General features: G+C 39.2%; 2 protein-coding genes across 3 annotated transcripts; one reads left to right on the top strand and one right to left on the bottom strand.

The window, feature by feature from the left end:
- Positions 1-6,859: 6,859 nt before the first annotated feature.
- On the bottom strand, positions 6,860-14,342 carry POLR2F (RNA polymerase II, I and III subunit F). Its single transcript, XM_087723178.1, has 5 exons — positions 14,201-14,342; positions 12,139-12,208; positions 11,179-11,309; positions 8,973-9,044; positions 6,860-7,026 (listed from the first exon to the last, which is right to left on the bottom strand). Exons 1-5 carry the CDS (start codon positions 14,218-14,220, stop codon positions 6,936-6,938), a joined length of 384 nt encoding a protein of 127 aa, XP_087579304.1. The 5' UTR covers positions 14,221-14,342; the 3' UTR covers positions 6,860-6,935.
- On the top strand, positions 14,340-20,068 carry CUNH22orf23 (chromosome unknown C22orf23 homolog). 2 transcript variants are annotated; one of them, XM_014054926.2, is made up of 7 exons: positions 14,340-14,472; positions 15,298-15,424; positions 16,102-16,164; positions 16,790-16,972; positions 18,470-18,595; positions 18,838-18,938; positions 19,175-20,068. In XM_014054926.2, the coding sequence occupies exons 2-7, from the start codon at positions 15,322-15,324 to the stop codon at positions 19,295-19,297; spliced, it is 699 nt and encodes a 232-aa protein (XP_013910401.2). In that variant the 5' UTR covers positions 14,340-14,472; positions 15,298-15,321; the 3' UTR covers positions 19,298-20,068. The 2 variants fall into 2 exon arrangements, with proteins under 2 accessions (XP_013910401.2, XP_013910400.2); XM_014054925.2 differs by lacking the exon at positions 14,340-14,472 and adding an exon at positions 14,527-14,831.
- Positions 20,069-20,112: the final 44 nt, after the last annotated feature.

The raw sequence follows: 20,112 nt of genomic DNA, 5'->3' as shown, positions 1-20,112 counted from the left end.
GTTAAGGCGCTGGACTAGGATTTAAGAGACCTGGTTCAAAACTACCCTCAAGACACAGCCACTTTTTTTTCGCAGGAAGGGGGAGTTGAGCTGGTGCTCTGCAGATTTTGATTTTAGAAAAAGAAAATAAAGGCTTCTTGGTCCACCTGGACCGGAAAGTCAAAATCCAGAAAATTAACCTTGTTTAGGAAAGTTTTGCACTGATGGAAAAATAGTGTTTTCCAGTGAAAGTTTTTTCCTTACTTTTCCTTGTTTGCTTTATTGGCCTCTATTCCTTCTCTTCTCTCCTCTCCTCTTTTCTTTCTTCCTTTTTTCTTTCCTTCCTTCCTTCTTTCTTCCTTTCCTCTTTCTCTCTCTTTCTTTTTTCTGCCTCTTTTTCTTATCCTCCCACCCTCCTCTCCCCTTTCTTTTTCTCTTTCTCCTCTTTCCTTTTTTGTCTCTCCCTCTGTCTCTGTCTCTCTCTCCCTCTCCCTTCTTTCCTTCCTCCCTCCCTTCCTCTCCCCTCTTTGTTTGCTTCTTTAAGTGCTCCAATTGCTAATCTATATCAGTTGGTAATTTATTCATAACTTGCTAATATCACTGCAGACTATTGGATAGTAAGGGGGAAAGTATAGTCCTCAACTTACAACAGTTCACTTAATGACTAAAACTACATCAGCACTGAAAAAAGTGAATTACAGCTGTTCTTCACACATGATCATTGCAGCATCCCCATGGTCATATGATCAAAATTTGGATCTTTGGCAACTGCCTCATATTTATGATGGTTGCAGTGTCCTGGGGTCACCTTTTGCAACCATCTGCCAAGGAAAGTCAGTAGGAAAGTCAGACTGACTTAACAACCAGGTTACTGATTTAACCGCAGTGATTCACTTAACTGTAGCAAGAAAGGTTGTAAAATGGGGCAAAACTCACTTAACAAATGTCTCCCTTAGCAATAGAAACTTTGGGCTCAATGATGGTCGTAGATTGAGGACTACCTGTATAGGGAGATTTCGTTACTTAATGGATATTTACATGGTAGAATTGAGTTTCAAATAACACTAAGTTCGTTGTCTTGGGTGACATCTATGGAAAAAATCCAGGTGCTCAGGTATGAAAATGTGCTGCTCAAACACTATACTTTTCCGCTCACACGGAAAAAAAATTAGAGGGAACATTGATCCTAACCCTTAACCTAACCCTAACCCTAACCCTTAACCTAATCCTAAACCTAACCCTTAACCTAACCCTAAAGCTAACCCTTACCTTAAGTTGAATCGGCTTGCTTTCAAAGCGCTATTTAAAGCGCCCTTCTTTCTCCGCGCTGGCTGTTGTCACCCTGTTGATGACATCAGCGACGCGGTTTAATCGGGCGCGGTTTAGTCGAGCGTGGTTTTGACGGGTCACGATCCTTTGGTAGCATACATTCTATAAATCAACTGCATCACATTAATGAGATGTCCTTTTTGTGATGCATCCAAACAGGTTGACTGCATAATTTTAAATTCTAAATATGGTATATGTTTTATGAGTGAGATTAGAATAATATTATTCTAATTCAATTTATCCATCCAGTTCACCATCCCACTTGATTTGCAATGCTTTACTTGAGAGAAAGTATGTGCCTTCTTCATCAGGCAGCAAAAAATATATATTTCTACCACTTCATATGCCATTTCTATTGGGAATTACAAAAATGGACTTTCAAGATTCCCATCCCTGAAACCAACTGATCCTTCCTGATTTCTCAGGTAGGTACTTAACAATCAGGAGGAACAAATTCCTACTTTCGTCCACTCCTTCAACTTTCATTCCACAAGATTCCTAAGATTATGAAGAAATTATACATTTTTCAGCCTGAAGTATCATACCAAAACCAAAAGGTTGCAATGTCAGAAAAAGGAGATATGTAGCCAAGATGGTACTTAAAATTCAGAAACTGCCATATTTTGCATACCAGGATAACTTTTGACTTATTCTGTGGGGGAGCGAATGAAAAATGTAATGGTGGGTGGGTTGTGCATTCGGCTTGACATTTTCTCCTTTGACTCTGGTGGAAATCTTTGGCTCTAGGCCTCTGTTTAAATGCCTGGCCAAATGCTTTAAATTCCCCAAAATTGGCAACTTGTGCTCTATATTTGGCCATGGCACTAGTTTTTTAACCAGATGACTCAATGATCACTAAGCAATCTGAGTTGAACTTTCCTAGGTAAAGGAGAATAACAAGAGGAGGTTAATAGGAAAGTGATAAGATCAATGCAATTACCTTTCTTCAGCGGACCAATGAATCCACAAGATGTACCTCATTTTAGATCAGAATAGCCATAGTTTCTTTCTTCACGCCTCTTACTACAAATCCTAGAAGCATAGAATCAGAATTGGAAGAGGGTGCATGGGCTCTCTAAGTCCAACCTCCTGTGAAGGAATCCAAATTAAAGCATTCTAGTCAGATGGTTTTCAGTCCTAATTTGAATATATTCAGTGAAGAGCAGTACACCTTCTCTAGATAGCATGTTTCATTGTTGAACTGTTCTTATTGATAGATAAAGCATCTGTCTTCCTATAACTTAAACTCATTATTCTGTGTCTTGCATTCTGGAATGAGAAAACTTCATCTATATGGACATTTTTATATCCAATAAAACAGTGGTCCCCAACCTTTTTATCGCCGCGGACCAGTCAGCCTTTGATAATTTTACCATGGCCCGCTGAGCACGCGCAGGGGTGGGGGGGCATTGTTCGCGACGACACATTGATTGTCGTGGGGGAAATAGGGGTGGGAGTATTAGGTATCTTCACTACCATATATAAAATGAGATACTATCTTAAATAACAAAGTGGGCCCCCACCTCCAAAATATACTAAAAGAAAAAAGATTCCATGTGCTCAACTAATTTTTTTTTAAATCATCACTATATTATGGACTACAGACATATATATATATATATATATATATATATATATATATATATATATATATATATATATATATATATATATATATATATATATATATATATATATATATATATATATATATATATATATATAGGTTATATTTATGCTGATAAATAAATAAAGGGAGACTAGTATAGATCTATTTCAAGCTATTTAGCTCTCATCAGCTAGCCATACCCAAGTTTGGGAATTGAACATACATACATACATGCATATATACATACCGTACGTATGTACGTACGTATATTTATAATGTCCAAATAACAGGAAAAGCGCTTCAAGGACCAAAGTATATTCCTTTTTTGCAGCCTTAAGAGAACTCTCGTTTTTTGAGGCTCAGAACCAGGCATTCTCGTGGGCTGCAAAAAGGAAACGTGACCCGGGAGCGCAGCCTCCAAGAGTCCATATCGCCAATAACTACGCATGGGGGGAAAGGAAATGTGTTTTGTGAGGAAGAGAAAGAGCGCGCTTCACCGATGCCCGTTGGCGAAATTTTGGAAGAGAGGCAAGAGACTTCAGGCACCGAGCCCCCACCCCTGGCTGCGGCAACTGGAGCAGGCGGGAGGCAGGGAAGGGGTGGGCAAGACTTTTCCACCGTGCGCTGCCCCCCATCTCCCCTCAAAAGACCCCCCCCCCCGCCCTCGGCTGCCCGACGTTCTCTCTCTCTCTCTCTCTCTCTACCTCTCCCGCCGTTCCTTCTCACAAGCCAAGGCCGGGCGGGGAAGCCGCCAGGGCCTCCAAGGGCTCCGCTTCCAGCGCATGGTCCGCCCCCTCCTCGCCTCGCTTCCAGGCGAGCCGACTGAGGCAAGAAAGGAGAAAGAGGCGGAGGCGTTCACTGAGGGGACGGCTGACTCGGGGAGGGGGCGGAGGTGGTGTAGTAGTGGGGGATTCTTCTTCCTCGCCTCACTTGCTCCTGTGCTTCCGCGCAGCTCCCCCCCTCCGGCGACGGCGCTGCATGAGTGAAGAGTCGGCCGTTGCATGGCCCCCGGCTGCTGCGCGGCCCGGTGCCAGGTACTCCACGGCCCGGCACCGGTCCGCGGACCGGGGGTTGGGGACCACTGCAATAAAACATAGTTAAAACTGGAAATATATGACCTGTTGCAATAGGGAGATTGCCACAACTAAAGGAACCACACACAAGGAACAAAAGCAAATCTTTCCAGATTACTTCAAGGGCTTCCTATGCGCATCTTCAGAAGGAAAGCTGATTAAGAGGAAGTGATGTGCTTTCTTAGCCAATAAATTGCAGGAGTTAATGCCAATTGCCCTGTTTCTGTCTTAAGAACAAAAGTAGGATCCAGCATTTACCAGCTTCCATGCTGGGCACAAAAGGACTGCACATTCCCCTGCCAGTCTGGTGGGAGGTGGCCTAGAGCCTTTTGCTATCCTTTTAATTGTATCTGATGTAGATGCAAGGGTTGAGGAAGGGGGATGGGGGATGGGGAAGGGAGAGTATTAAAACAAAGAAGCTTTTTTTTTTTTTAAAGAGGACCAGGAGAACAACTCCTGCGCTCCATTGTGGACGCCAAAACGATCACACAAAGACACATTTCATTACTGAAATTTCATCACACAAACGTGATTAAACGCCAGAGGGAGTCGGGACGCCAAGGAGATTTGTAAGTTATAACAACTCTGCAAATTAACCTATTATTGGCATAGCTGCTGTGAGCAAACGCAACACATGCCTTGTGGCTTTAGTGCCTTTGTCTGTTGACAGTTGTTGCATTCTGTTCACTTCCATTTCACATTATTTCTGAAACTACCCCCTTAAAAAACTATTTCCAAATATAAATTTCATTTGCATGTTTGTGTTTGTGTATAAATGAAATTGGGTGGAGGGGAGGGAGAGAATAGGTAACTTGAAGTCCTAGGACTGTCTACAGCCTTTGCCCCAATTTCACAAGCTCCCTGGAAAAACATCTCACATCTGGGGCAAGTCCGATGTACCCCTCCAGTAGCAACTCCCCGGCATAAAGTAGAATAATAAAAGAATTTTGCCATAGTAGGAGGAAATCTGGATATTCCAGCAGGAATCTTCCTTCAGAGTCTGGTTAGCTTTAGTTTCTCTCCCAAAATCCTACATCTGAAACAAAGGTACACAGGATTGAATGTTGCATACAAAAACCAAGAGTTGTATTTAAAAAAAAGAACTTGCATTCGAAGAAATTACACTTAAGAAAGTATGCATTAAGTTTGCATCAAGAGCCAAAAGCCAGGCAATCTGTATCTTAAGTAAACCTTTTTGGACTACATGCCTTACATACGTGTAACTTATAGCAGCAGTCCCCAACTTTTCCGGCTCTGCCGACTGGCAGTGTCAGTGTCAGAAGGGGGATGGTTTTGTCCGTGTGCCCGCTGGTTACACAAAATGGAGCTCTGCCTACTCACCCATCGCTTGCACAGCTCAGTTCCCAATGGACCATGGGCTTGTTGGGACCTCTGACTAGAGCCAAGGTGGCGCAGTGGTTAAAAGCAGCACTGCAGGCTACTGCTAGATCAGCAGGTCAGCGGTTCAAATCTCACCGGCTCAGGGTTGACTCAGCCTTCCATCCTTCCGAGGTGGGTAAAATGAGGACCCAGATTGTTGGGGGCAATATGCTGACTCTCTGTAAACCGCTTAGAGAGGCCTGAAAGGCCTATGAAGCGGTATATAAATCTACTGCTATTGCTATTGCTATTGCTATTGCTTATAGGAATGAGGTTTACAAAGCCTTTGTAGATTATGTTAAAATATCCTTACAGTCTATCGGGGTGTTGGACTGAGGATTGATTGGAGTGTGTGACTTGGGGTGGGGGGGTGGTTTCAAACTTTTGCTTTTATTGGATGTAATTCCGGATCCGGTTTCAGTCGGAATTACACCGAGTCCTTGCCAATTTAATGTGTGCCTAATAAAATGGATTTGAAAAGGATGGATGCCTTGGACTTCATTTTTCAGGACATGCTAGTTGGAGGTTTGACACAATGCTGACAATACATTAGTTCTAGAAAGCTCCAAAAAAAGAGTGTTTGTTGCAAAAAGTAGATTTCTTAGAAGCATAATTTTTTTCTCATTGTAAAAGTACTTTTAAAATATTATCTTTGACCATTTGGGTGGCACAGTGGATTTGGAGTTTTGTTTTGCAATACAGTTTGCTTATTTACCTAAGTTTAAAAGTTATTATCCTGATATTTTAGGGATTGTGTAATTCTTCTCAATATGAGCATGCACTTACAGTCAGACTAATACCAGACAGGGTGGGAAAGAAATGTACTGAGACATAGGTACCATAAAGCATAGATTACAGATGTCAAGCTGACTCTCGCTAGATAGCTCATCAAGGCAACTATGCTTTTTTGCTGTAGAACAGCCCACTGTAAGGGGATCCTGTTGATTGATAAGAAGTCAGGGCAGGAAAAGGAACAATGGGAGATTTGATGAGAGTTGCTCTGTGATACTCCTGAGAAGCCCAGAGAACCAGCCTTGATCAGAGGGGAAATTGGGGGTTTCCAAGGCAACTTGTTCCCAGGCACAAAGGCATGTCTGTTTGGTAGCAAGCAACAGAAATGCCTCGTCTACTACAGGCCCCTGGAAAAAAGCGTAGGTCGAAGGCAAAGGGGTCTTTCAGTTGTCTTAAAGGGCATCTGGAAGTTTGGCAGCTGCAAGATCACTTTAAAATCACTTGCGCATAGCACGATGATTAGATACAACACTGAGGAAGCTTCTCCTGCACCATCTTTCTAGTTTGCATTTATAGCATTTGAAAGGCAGCAAGTTGGTTTGTCAAAAACAACAACAGAATTAAACCTACTGGGTCTTCAAGACAATGTAAGACTGAGCTATAAAAGCACTAAAAAGAGAAAAAGAAAGAGAGCAAGACAGGCAGGCTGCTGGTTTTCTTTAGCATTATTTTATGTAAAAAGGAAACATCCAAGACATTTGTAGGGGGATTTTGTATTTATTTACACAATATATATATATATATATCCATAAAAGTTGGAGCACGGAAGAGATTTAATCTGTGATAATTAGTTCATCTACACCCCAGTCTTCATAACTTCCATCCGGCAAATACCTGCGGATAATTATAGGAATCTTCCGCGCTCTGGAGGAAAGAAAGAGACATTCATAGTCAAGGACACTAAATCATTGGTATTCAGCGAGACTCCAGTAATGTAATAAAACATTTGAAAGCCTCCAAACCCAAATCAAAAAATTCACTAATAGAAAATCATTAACTGTTCCTTCCCACATCTTAAAAATAACCAGGAAGTAATCTGAACTTCTGAAGGACTTCTGAATCTGAATTTTCCAAAGAACGTTCCTAAGAGACAGGGAGACAACTGCACTATAGAAAGAGCAAACTGGGATCACATAAATGACCCTTTCTAATATGCTTTGTTTAATTGCATATAAAGTGTTCATATAGTGTAATGAAAGGATGCAGTGGCTCAGTGGCTAAGACGCTGAACTTATCGATTGAAGGTCGGCAGTTCGAATCCCTAGCGCCGTTTAACAGAGTGAACTCCCGTTACTTGTCCCAACTTCTGCCAACCAAGTAGTTCAAAAGCATGTAAAAAATGCAAGTAGAAAAATAAAGACCACTTTGGTGGGAAGGTAACAGCATTCCGTGCACCTTCGGCGTTTAGTCATGCCAGCCATATGATCACAAAGATGTCTTCGGACAGTGCTGGCTCTTTGGCTTTGAAACCAAGATGAGCACTGCTTCCTAGAGTCGGAAATGACTAGCACATATGTGTAAGGGAAACCTTTACCTTTATAGTGTAATGTCATAAACCAAACAAATGCTCTGAGTTTTAAACTATTAAAAACGTTTGGCAAACTAAACAACTTGGAACCTAAAGAAAAGAAATTTAAATCCAGTCTAATCTAAATAAGACTTTTTAGGTCAACAATATAATTAGCCAGCCTGGAATTTGTCCAGGGCATCAGGTTGATAATCTTGCAATATGTGAAAAGTAAAAGCAGAAAACTATTTTTTTAAAGTTGCAGGAGTTCAACAGAATGGTTCTGAAGCCATAATCAGAATATAATTTTTCAGGGAAATTCTCACATTATGAGTTTGCATTGGGGTACCAATTACAGCTTCATATAATTCAAGTAAACATTAAAACAAGTTTAGTTACATTAATGTTTGGGTTTACAAACTTTCTATAAAATATACAAATCTTGCATTATGTACACAATGTGAGCCAAATACGAAGAAAGAAAAAAGTACCCTTTTGTATTTCTTTCTATAATGGGAACTCATGAATCTCAACCACGTTATAACAGGAGTAGAGTTTACTGTCACTTTTTCAGTTTCTACATAATATAAAATCTGACATTATAGTTCTCTAACGATGCTTATAAAAAAAAAAGAGAAACCAAATTATTACCTATTTAAACCCTGAATCTCAAAATAATAGTCTGAAACATTTAAATGCTATGAAAAGGAAAATCTTCTACTGTGATGATACTTCTATGGAAAACAAAAACCAAAGATGGCAGGGACTAAATCATAAACTATTTTAATGCCTTTAATTAATTCACCTGGGAAAACTATGGTACTGAAAATATGTCAAAAATAAATTATAAAAAACTATTAGTATTTTTATAATTAGTGTTATATTACTTAGGTAATAGGCACCTACAAAATGTAACAGTCTATGTAAGTGTTTCTTGTTGGACAACAGAAATTAATTCAAATATTTTATATGTGCATAAAATCTCTCCTCTCCCCAATAATTGCCTCTTTGTCATAAGTTGTAGGACAAACATATGTAGTAATAAATATTTACTATATATAGAGCTTCCTCTCATCATGTCCTAAAAATCATGGTTTTAAATTGTATGTGGAACCAATACATGTAGGCAAGATTTCAGGCTGCAGAAAATTCTCTTGACCTTAAGGACAACTAGAAGAACAGGAAGAGTGAAACTAGCATGTTCACCATCCAACCCCTCCTGCCTTAGAGCAGAATGTCCAAATGTAATTAGAGAAGGAACAGTTTATGCACACCTGCACATGGATAAAACTTCTCAACTTACTTCAGTTCTTTCATTGCAATCAGCAAGGGATCTCTTTCTCCTTCAAGCTCTACCATTACTGGGGCACACATCCTGGTGGGGGGAAAGATTTAAGAACTTTTACTGCAACAGGAGTAAGCAGTGGATATTAAAAGTTATCAAGTTAGATGAGAATATGATATACCATTTGGTTTCCTGTCAAACTTGTAATTTGCCTGGAGATTTTACTCTTGAGAAGCTATGCTATAATCTCTGTTTTCTGACATTTTAAAGATTTTCATTTTAGAGCTGGGTGTGTGTGTGTATTTTCGAGTCAGTCTTCTTGGAAAGTAGTTTCAGAAGTAGTTTGCCACTGCCTGCTTCCTAGGGCTGAGAGAAAGTGGTCCAATTTCTAGCCTTAACCACAAACTGGATCTTTGTTATTTGTTTGGCTATACTTCAATAATAAAATGTTCAAATGAATTATACTTTTAAATTGCATTCAGAAGTATGTGGGGGTAGGGGGAGATGGGGTTGCTATTTTGGGCATAAAACAAAATAAAATACAAAAATAAAAGTAGATTAAATTCCCACACATGGGCATTATTGTTATTCACCTCTAGCAAACTAATCTCCATTGGCTTAGCAAAATAACTGTCTACCACGTGATTTCTACTGAAATAAAGAATAACCAGCCACTAGTCCTCACTTACTGATACTGACTAAAATTGGGACCAGCTACTCCATCATTAAGTGACATAGTTGCAAAGTGAAACTTCATGTAACCATACAGTTACATCAGTTCTGGATATGGTCATTAAACAAATCACCCATGGCCATTAAGTGAGATGTCACATGACAGCAACTTGCAACTTACTGCCAGCTTCTCTTGATTTTATTGGAAGCCAGCCATGAAGGTGGCAAATGTCAATCATGTGGCCAGAAGGTGACAAACATTATAAATGCAAACTGATTGTTAAGCATCCAAACTGCAATCACATGATTTGCAGGGACACTGTGACATACGTTTGAGAACTGGTCACAAATCTACTTTTTCAGTGTCATCATAATTTTGAATGGTTACTGATAAATGAGGACAACCTGTAAAGTTTTGGCTTGTTAAACCTCCGGAAAGATGCTTCAAATAAGCTCAAGAGCACTACATTCCTTCAAGGAGCAATATTGAGAACATATTGGATAATGAAATATCTATCCGTCTTTAGTGGCTAATTCTTCTAAACATTTCGTTTTCCACAAAAAAAGTAAATATATCCTGCCTGGCACCTTCAGAATGGTGAAAATATTTAATCTGAAAGACATTGTGTAACCCCCCCCCAAAAAAAAATACAATCTTATTTATGGACCTCTGTTTTTAGTTGCTCATCTTAAAGTTCCCTGCTCCGACCCTCTGGAACGAACTCCCCGTGGAGATTCGAACCCTCACCACCCTCCAGGCCTTCCGCAAAGCCCTTAAAACCTGGCTATTCCAGCAGGCCTGGGGCTAAAGAGCTTCTGCCCCCCCTTCTCGAATGGTATGGTTGTTGTGTGTTTTTAAATTGTGTATTGTTTGTCTTTGTTATCCCCTGTTTGTACCTCCTTTCCCTTGACTGAGTTGTGAGCCGCCCTGAGTCCCCTTCGGGGAAAAGGGCGGCATATAAATGAAATAAATCCTAATCCTAATCCCTTGGGAGAGGAGTGGTGTGGTGGCCTAGGGGTGGAGCCCTTGCCTCACAATCAGGAGGCTGTGAGTTTGATCCTAGATAAAGACAGATATTTCTCTTTCTGGGGACAATGAGAATATATCTGCTGAACAAAACTCTGCATTGGCAACAGGAAGGGCATCCGGCCAGTCAACACTCTGCTAGCTCCATTCAGTTGCCCAGATTCCACCCAGCAAGGGATCATGGGGTCATTAAAAGATGATGATGATGATTTTAAAGTTCTCTACTACTCTTATTGCCCAATTCTTGAATGAGGAATAGAATATTCTGCTAGCAGCCTTCTCCTCCCATTATTCATACATTTCTATGTATGAATTCTGAAAGCCATATACATTCCCGTAATAATATTCAGAATGAATGTCCTATTTTTAATGATATCTCACTAATAATTTAAATGCATGCTCTGCCAAAGAGCTATAACTATGGCAAAGTAGAATTATACTTTTCCAGCTAAAAGCTGGAAAAACCTTCAAACAATAATTAGTATAAAAAGACAGATAACTAAATAAATGTATATCTATATTTACGCTATCTGTAGGGCACGGGTGCCAAGAACTCTGGCCCGCTCATATTTGGTCATGTAAGGAGTAGTGATCCGCTTCTGATTTGCTTGTTGTCGCTCTCCAGATGGCAAGATTTCCACATTTTCCTGACCTTCCTATGGGATAATACAAAGCAAATATAAACACACACAGGTGTATGCCCTGTCATCTGAGCAGTCATGCAACTGAAACTGAGAATATGAATGGAAAATATTAAATAAGGCTCTATGACAAGAATGTTATTAGTAAAGGTACCTAATACATGATGATAAAATGTACAACAGACATTAACATGAATTCATATATTTTAACCCATTTTCTAAAGTTCACATTTTATACCACTTAAGCATTGGGGCTTTACAGATCTAGGTTACCAGTATAAATTTATATCCTATTCATTGTCCTTAGCTTCTATACAAAGAAACAAAATATATGCTTTGGGTAAAACAATATGGAACAGACTTTGATGGACATAAGAGAGTACTATGCAAAAATGTTCAAGATTCTATTATTCTGCCTTATTATGATAAAGAATATTCCTAGAATCCAGTTTCTTGACCTGGCCTACCTCAAAGGACTGACATAATTCTTGAAAATTTATCCAAGTTTTTCTCTATCTCATCTTATACTAAACAAAATCAGTGGGAGGTTATTTTGAGTTTGTTTCTCATGCTTCGCTCTAAAGTCCCTCTATAGTTTGATCCTTCTTTCTCCTCTTAAGTGGCCCTTTCATAAGTTCCCTAAAATCAACTCTATATTCCTTTATACCCTAATAATTCAGAAATACAGCCTTCCAAAAGTATTCATTTTGCCAGCTAAGAATGACATAAATTGAAGTCTAATATATCTAGAAGTTATTTCACTCATAAAATATACATCTTCCTATTTCAAATCATTCACCAGATTGAAGGCTATTTTAATATATCACAAGCTAAAGTCACTTACCTCCTCAACATTTTCTAGATCATCAAGTCCTTCATCTTCTTCCACATCATCAAAATCATCTCCATCAAAACTAACAGAAGAAATGTATTAATATTTTATGGACAATTCTCTAGCAAAACCCTAAAGTATGTTTCAACAAGCACTACAAGCTAAATGTCACAACTGCTGTCAACACCTCAATTAGCTGTTGACAAAAACAACGTAGGACTGGACTTGATTCATATTTGGAAGGAAGATCACTAGGAAACCCCAGGTTTATAGTTCAGGCTGTGAATAGATCACAGAGAAGTCAGAAAGGGAACATGTTTGTTTTTAGACTGGAGAAAATTAACCTGATCTTCTTTCAAATTCTGTGGCACAAGCCAGAAAAAAGAAATATTTTTGAACTTTTAAAAGTCACTAAATCAATATGCATAGTTTTAAGGAATTTAGAGTCAAATCATACATGAGTCAGGGAACCCATTGGCATGACTGTTGCTATTTAACATATTGTACATAATGTAGAAAATGCATTCTATTCTCAAATTCTGTCCATCAGGTCAGAATAAACTGTTTGAGCAAAAGTATACACTTAATTAAAATACACATATTAGTATATATTTTTTAAAAGTCCAATCTGGCTAGTTGTATGCCAATTCCTCTTTGAAAGGTGATTAACAATAAAGAAGAACAAACAAAGTAATAAAACAAAGGATTTTTGACTTTAACTGTACTTCAACTGCCACATCTGAAGGGTGCATACTAAAAATGTGGATCATTTAGCCTTTCAGAATAAAGCATGCTAGACTAGACAGAGCTTTAGTCGGATCCGTGTGTGTTTGTGTGTGTGTGTGTGTGCGTGCGTGCAAATGTATATATGGGTGGGAAACACTGTAATTACTCTCCACTTTCAGTGATGAACAGAGAAGGACTATGCCATGTCAGTTAAAAATATTTTTGGAAAAATCAGTATGGTACAATTATCTGAGTGAGCCTAGCTCGGCCTTGGATTCAAATTTATCCTTAACCATGAGACCCAACTCATTATCACTTTGGGACTGGTTCAACAATGAAAGTGGGATACACCTTTTAATAACAATGCTATTTTTATTAACAAACTCAACATTAAGAAAACTAAGATCATGGCATCCAGCACTCTCAATTCCTGGAAAATAGATGGGGAAGAAATGGAGATAGTGACAGATTTTATTTTCCTGGGCTCCAAGATCACCGCAGATGGGGACTGCAGCCAAGAAATTAAAAGATGCTTGCTCCTGGGGAGGAAAGCTATGGCAAATCTAGACAGCATACTAAAAAGCAGAGACATCACCCTGACAACAAAAGTATAGTCAAGGCTATGGTTTTCCCAGTTGCAATGTATGGTTGTGAAAGTTGGACCATAAGAAAAGCTGAGTTCCAAAGAATTGAGGCCTTTGAATTATGGTGCTGGAGAAGACTCCTGTGAGTCCCTTGGACTGCAAGGCAATCAAACCAGTCAGTCCTAAAGGAGATCAACCCTGGCTGCTCTTTAGAAGGCCAGAACCTAAAGATGAAGCTCAAATACTTTGGTCACCTAATGAGAAGGAAGGACTCACTGGAGAAGAATCTAATGCTGGGAAAAATGGAGGGCAAAAGAAGAAGGGGACGACAGAGAATGAGGTGACTAGATGGAGTCACTGAAGCAGTCGGCATGAGCTTAAACGGACTCCAGAGGATGGTAGAGGACAGGAAGGCCTGGAGGAACGTTGTCCATAGAGTCGCGAAGGGTTGGACACGACTTCGCAACTAACAACAAACTGTTATTAACATTAACAGTGTTAATATTAAATCATAGCAATATGGGGGGGCGGAATCAATAGCTGAAACCACATTCTTCTTTAAGTCACGAATTGAAGTTGAACCCAGGGCAGCGTCTCACCGCTCGGTTTAAAGCAGTTCCAGGAGGCTCTTTTCCCAACTGCAGGCTAAGCGAGCCTTCCTTCCACCCTGGACCGGCTCTGGAAATGAGAAGCAGCCCCAACACCCCGGAGACGCCAAACTGGGGCAAGAGATTAGAAGATGCATTTCGTATTCACGCGCTTACTTATCCTCGTTGTCCGACATGTTGAGGCCTTCCCTGGTTCAGCGCAGACCCTCGCGGTGTCAATTCCCACCACCAACCGAGCGGCCTGGTGGGAGACGCGAAGAGCCCCGAGAAAACCGCCACCGGCAAGGAAGGAAAAAGAAAAAGATAATAAATCCACGCGCTTCCCGTCGAAGAGCACGCAGAGTGCGAACACTTCCGGGGTCAGAGTTGATATTGACGGAAACGAGTGCCGGAGGTGGTTGTCATGGTGACGGGAGTCACCAATTCGGGTAAGAGAAGGGGGAAATGGGGGGAGGAGAGTTTTCTTGTTGCAAACCTCTCTCGCTTCTCACTCCGTATTGTTATCCCTCCAGAAAAGGGAGCCGTGATCGGACGTAAAATCGGCTACTGTGGGAATAGCTGAGATGGGTGCCTGCAAGCCGAGAAAGGCACGATTTCACGCGTCCGTTTTAGATGCTGGGTTTGCACCTCCGCTACCTTAAATTGCACCGTGATGTCAAAGTTATGATTAGGCTGTGATAAGACGCCGGGTGCAATTGTTGTGATCGTGAGGTAGCACAAATGTCTTCAATTCTTGCCTTTAAAAGTCCAGTTCGCAGCCCATACATATTTTGCAATTGGTCTACAGGTAATAAATAACTTATGTCCACAAATGAGACCAAAATTTCTGTTGCTAAGTGAGACGGTTGTTAAGTGAGTTTAGCCTCATTTTAAGACCTTTTTGGCCACCGTTGTTAAGTGAATCATTGTAGTTGTAATATGGTTGCTAAGTGAATCTGGCTACCCCACTGACTTTGCTTATCAGGTCGCAAAAGGTGATTACCTGACCCTGGAACACTGCAACCATCATAAATATGAGTTACCATATTTGCCAAGCATCCAAATTTTGATCATGTGACAATAGGGATGCTGCAACAGTGATAAATGTGGAAACTGGTCCTAAATTCAGTGCCACTGTATTGACATGGGCAGCATAGAAATTTAATATATAAAATAAAATATGGCAAATGAACATTGGTGAAAGAATCACTAGAAAAAATAAAGACAGAATATGTGTGAATTGTGACCTTAATAACCATAGTTCTCTTTATCAGTTTCTTTCAGAGTACTATATTACAATGGCTTCTCAAGAGAGGATCAGGCCTGTGATAAAAGGAAGTGGATTTTGGCATGTTCCCACTGTGAAGGAATATAGCAAGGAAACGCAAGAGTTGTTAAAAGGTAATCAGGAAGCAGAATCGAAAAGTATCCCAGGAAGTAATGCTTCCCCATTCCTGGTTATTATCTTGCTGCATTTTAAATTACTACCGCTTTTTGTGCAAATTGAGGATGTAAGTTAAGGATCCCTAGTCTTTGATGATTTTAGTAACTAGTGACTATAGGAAAACACCTGTGTTGAATTTCTTCATTAATATGAAGAAAGCAGCTAATCACAAGATCTGGTCATGCTAATAAAGTTATAAGCTGAAAACCAGTTACAGAAAAAAATACAGCCTTTTGAATACTACTTGTTTAAAGTAAAAAATCCAGAAAAAAACTTCACTTTGGATTTTTGTATTCCAGAATAACCACAATAATAAAAATAATAATTTTGGAGAGAAAACCTATTGTTGCAATTAATTAGATATTCTGAAAAAGGGGGTTGAATATACATTACATTATAACATTCTACAACTGATGTCCTTTAATTATATTTATATCAAAAAGAGGGCAGGAAGATATCTCATTGGAAAAGGCTGCTTACAGGTAGATTGGACTGTACTCTTTTAGCATTTGTGGTATCTGTGCTCAAGATTTGGCATTCCTTTTTAAATGAAGATACCGTTTGGGTTAAATCTGTTTCTGCAAAGGGAGTGATGTAGTTACTAATCTGTATAGATATCTTTTTTCTCTTTCAGTGATGATGCAAGAGTCTAAGCTTACTTGTTTCCAGCAACGCCATCTTGTAAATTGCATGAAACGTAAGTATGGCTGAAATTTAGCTTTCTTTTAAAATTTAACTCCATGAAAGCCATTTAGTCCTGGCTTTCAGATTTCTAAATTTAATTCAGACGTATGACTTTCTCCAGCTAAAGAAACAAACCATCCTCTTGCAAAGGAAATTTATATAAACTCAGGAAGTGAACTAAACATTAGTGGAAAACTGTAAATCACAGATAATGAATACTTCTTAATAAACTCTAGTTTAGGCAACTCTAGGACGATAAGAAATCTTCTGTAAAAGTTTGGGATTTTCAGCATGTACTATAAAGGTAGGTTGACGGACTATTTTAGTTTTAAACACTTCTGAATTCATATTAAAACATGAATAATTCCTATTATGTTTTCTTTTATGCATTTACAAACAAGCCAATTTATAGAATCCCTCCTGAAATATTAAATTGGAACTCATATTTATACCTAGCAATTTTAACTTGGGGTCAAATCTAGATACTGCCAAGAATACTGCATGGAGGTTTCTAGAAGTTGCCAGAGACTGAGCTTGGCTGAAAGGAGACACTTGCCATGTGCACTTAAAATGGTACATGTATGCCATCAACTTTACGTTTAATTCCTTTCCAACCAATCTCTGCCCTTCTTTCTTAGGCGGTGATGCTTTACCCATACACTGTTATCCAACATCCAGCAGAGAACCAGAGTTTCCGAAGCTTGTATTACCAAAAGTTATTTTGACCACCAGTCCCTTTGGCAGACCTCACCTCAGGCCTGCAGAGATCTGTCGTGCAGGAAATGCATATATCAGAGAAAAATTCAAGCCTCAAGCCACTCGTAAGCAAGAAACATTTACAAATGATAAATGAAGGAATGGAAAGATCAATAAGAATAATTATACTCATTATTATTTACAAGTAATCTTTAGCTACTGTACAACCTGGGCAGCAACCACTTGTAGTTACAACACTAATGAAAATGTAACCTTGCAACCCGTGACCACATTTATGGCCTTCGAAGCTTCTCTAGGTCATGTGTTCACCATTAAACACGGTACATGTTGCGTATTGCTTGACCTGCTTTTCTCTCTCTACCTCATTCACAGTGCGGATTGCCTAAACAAGCTATCTCTTCCTGAGCTGCTTCTCTCTTCAGTGCAGAGGATCACTGAAAAATGCAAACCATGATTTAACCACTCTTGCCATTTTAATTACTTCATTAGAATCCTGGATCTGCACAGTTGCTCCCTGAAATTGACAAGACTATAATCAATGTCTCAAGGCTTTTTTTGTCCCCTAAGTGGTTCAGCACTCCTAAGTGTGCTAGGCAAACAGCTTTATTCCACTTTGTGTGCCTGCTTACTTCTTATAATCTCTTCCTTTCCAAACATGAATTCTGTAATTCCCTTACTAAATTATCCCAGTACTTGAGTGAGCTTCCAAAATGGTAAAAAGGAGCCATAAGATTTGCCCTTTTACTTGGCTTCCTTGTGAGTAAAGTTCCAGAAACCTTCCCTGCTGTTTGAAATGACCCGATTGTTTGGGGTCATATCCTTTTGATGCTGTAAAGGAAAGCTGCTCTAAAAGTGCAAGAACAGTCACGTATTTTTTCACTTAGCTACCACTTAGCTACCACGCTTAATGACTTGAGTTGGTCCCAGCTGCAGTAGTTAAACAAGGACTATCTGGTGAAAGGATTAATGTTCTAAGTCAGAGGTGTCAAACTCGCGGGCCAGATGTGTCACATGCTGGCCACACCCACACATTTTAGCAAAGAGAAGTCACAGTACATGACGGCCGCATGACAATGCGAGTTTGACTCCCCTGTTCTAAGTAATCTGCCAGATTAGTGCAACACTTCAGAGAGAAATGTCAGAAAGAAAATGATAACCAAGGAAATATCTTATGTGGGGAAATACTATCTCCAGAATTCTCTCCACTTAGCAGTTTCAACTGCTGCCATTTGAGTATCAAGGTTTATTTGTATTCCTTTGCTTAAACATTTTAAAGTTACCTTCTTTTGAGCATAGTCTGTCCTTTATGTTTTATATTGTATGGTAATTTTTATTTACTATTTAGTAGTTTAGGATAAGAATAGTTCAACAAGAATAGTTTTCCTAAAATATATAAATGCCTGAGATTTGAATCAAATCAAACCATAACTGCTAAGCATCAAGCATCAGCAATCCAAATTCAAATAAGTCCATGGTCCTTCTTCCCAACTGTGAGCTGGCGGGAGGGGGGGGCAGGATGGAACATGACAGTAAGCTATTCCCTCCAGGAATGCTGATCAATATTTTCATAAACACTAATAATATCTCTTTTGTATCTACAGGAGACCTGGAGAAGGAGAAAGAAAGACTGCAAAACATCTTAGCAACGGGAAAAGACAAAGTAGAAAAGAAAACTCGTCCAGTCAAGGTAGAAGAAACAGTACAAGAGATGGACCGATTCGATGAATGTAAGTGAAGTTATTAACAAGTTTAAATATCATACAGGGTATTAATGTAGCATATGTTCCAATGCTGTTGTTTTCATGTTGCTGTTGTTGTGAGCCTCCTAGGGTTATGACCCATAAAATGGACTGCTACAGAAGTCTTTTAAATAAAATACATGGGAAATTAATGATTCAAACTTCAGAAGAACTATGTTCCTGCCCTTTAGTGTTTCATTCCATATTGCTTCTTTTGTCTTTATGCTCAGTGGTGAATGAAATTCAAGATCGACAAAATTTCCTGTCAGAAATGGAAGCTTTGGGACAGAGCAAAGTGTATCAAGGAATTATCCAGACTGAAATATCACAGGTACCTGGTAATTCTGACCTTTATAGGCTTAAATGCAATCGTTTTTCAATATGAAAATTGGATATGATCATGATTTTTTGACAAAGTAGGGAAAGATTTGGCAGAAGGGCATGTGTGTATCTAAAGTGAAAATGAACCTTATACTTCTTCATCTAGAGTAAAACTTGTGTATTATCTTGTAAGAAAATTAAAATTTATTGAATTCTTACTATGTCTCCTTTCTCTGCTGTTTGCAGATGCTCCGGGAGATGGAGATGATAGACAAGCAGAGAACTGCAGAACTGAAAGGGGCAATAGCCAAGTCTTTCAATGTAAGCATCAAACATGACAATCCAAGCACAGGTCAAGTAGACCAATAGTTCTCCCCACACTTACACCCAAGGATTTAACTCCTTCACTCTTTTTCTGCTGACATAAGTGAATGTGAAGAATATCTTACCAGTACAGTTTTGACCACCTTGTGGCAAGTATCTGGAGAATATATTTAATCTCCTAGGAATACTGTATGAATCCTGAAAAGTAGGAATAACTTGTTTCAACATGTAATGGCAGTTAAAAAATGTGATCCAGAAACAAAAGGGTTCAAATGAATGACTGGGTTTACATTCTTGCCTTGATAAAAAAAGAGAGAGAAAGGATTTCCACATATTTCATCTCTGGAAGACAGCATCTGTGTTTCTATCATTTATGTGCTCCTGCTTTTTAGAATTAGAACTGTACAACTATTAGAATAGATCAAAAATATTTATGTTATGATTGTGCCATCCACTGATGCTGCTGCTTCCAGTCAAAACGGCTGTTTTTCACTCGTCATATAAAGCGTTAAGCAAACAGTGGTGACTGTTGTATTGGACTATGAAAGAGAATCGGAAGGTTTTAGATGGCACTTATTTTTGATGAATGCTTCTTCAGTAAAATTACAGACTTAGGACATCTTCATTATGACTGTGACTATTTATTTACATGTCTGTCACTTGTTAAAAGAAAGACTTAATACCACAACAGCAAGTGGGTGGGTAGGAGTAAGGGATGTTTTTCTCATTGGTACACTTTTTGCTTTGGTCCAGCAGCTCCTTTTTGATAGCTATATATTATTCAACTTGTAAAAAAAATAAAAGTCTTAAGAATTTTGTGATTTTCTACTTTTTATCCCCTGTACTGTAATGCTTTCTGT

This window comes from Thamnophis sirtalis, unplaced genomic scaffold (genome assembly GCF_051295495.1).
Source record: "Thamnophis sirtalis isolate CommonGarterSnake01/CBP01778 unplaced genomic scaffold, rThaSir2_p1.2 scaffold_9, whole genome shotgun sequence".
NCBI classification, from domain to species: Eukaryota; Metazoa; Chordata; class Lepidosauria; order Squamata; family Natricidae; genus Thamnophis; species Thamnophis sirtalis.
Note: the sequence above shows the minus strand (reverse complement) of the source record. Positions and strands in the feature narration are given on the sequence as shown.

Coding starts and splice junctions, on each gene's coding strand:
- CUNH22orf23 (XM_014054926.2), top strand. CDS start 15,322: ATGGCTTCTCAAGAGAGGATCAGGCCTGTGATAAAAGGAAGTGGATTT. Junction 16,165..16,789: donor TCTTGTAAATTGCATGAAAC/GTAAGTATGGCT, acceptor CTTCTTTCTTAG/GCGGTGATGCTTTACCCATA. Junction 16,973..18,469: donor ATTCAAGCCTCAAGCCACTC/GTAAGCAAGAAA, acceptor TTGTATCTACAG/GAGACCTGGAGAAGGAGAAA.
- POLR2F (XM_087723178.1), bottom strand. CDS start 14,220: ATGTCGGACAACGAGGATAA. Junction 11,310..12,138: donor ATCTAGAAAATGTTGAGGAG/GTAAGTGACTTT, acceptor ATTATCCCATAG/GAAGGTCAGGAAAATGTGGA. Junction 9,045..11,178: donor ACCCGTGCCCTACAGATAGC/GTAAATATAGAT, acceptor TCCCCCCACCAG/GATGTGTGCCCCAGTAATGG.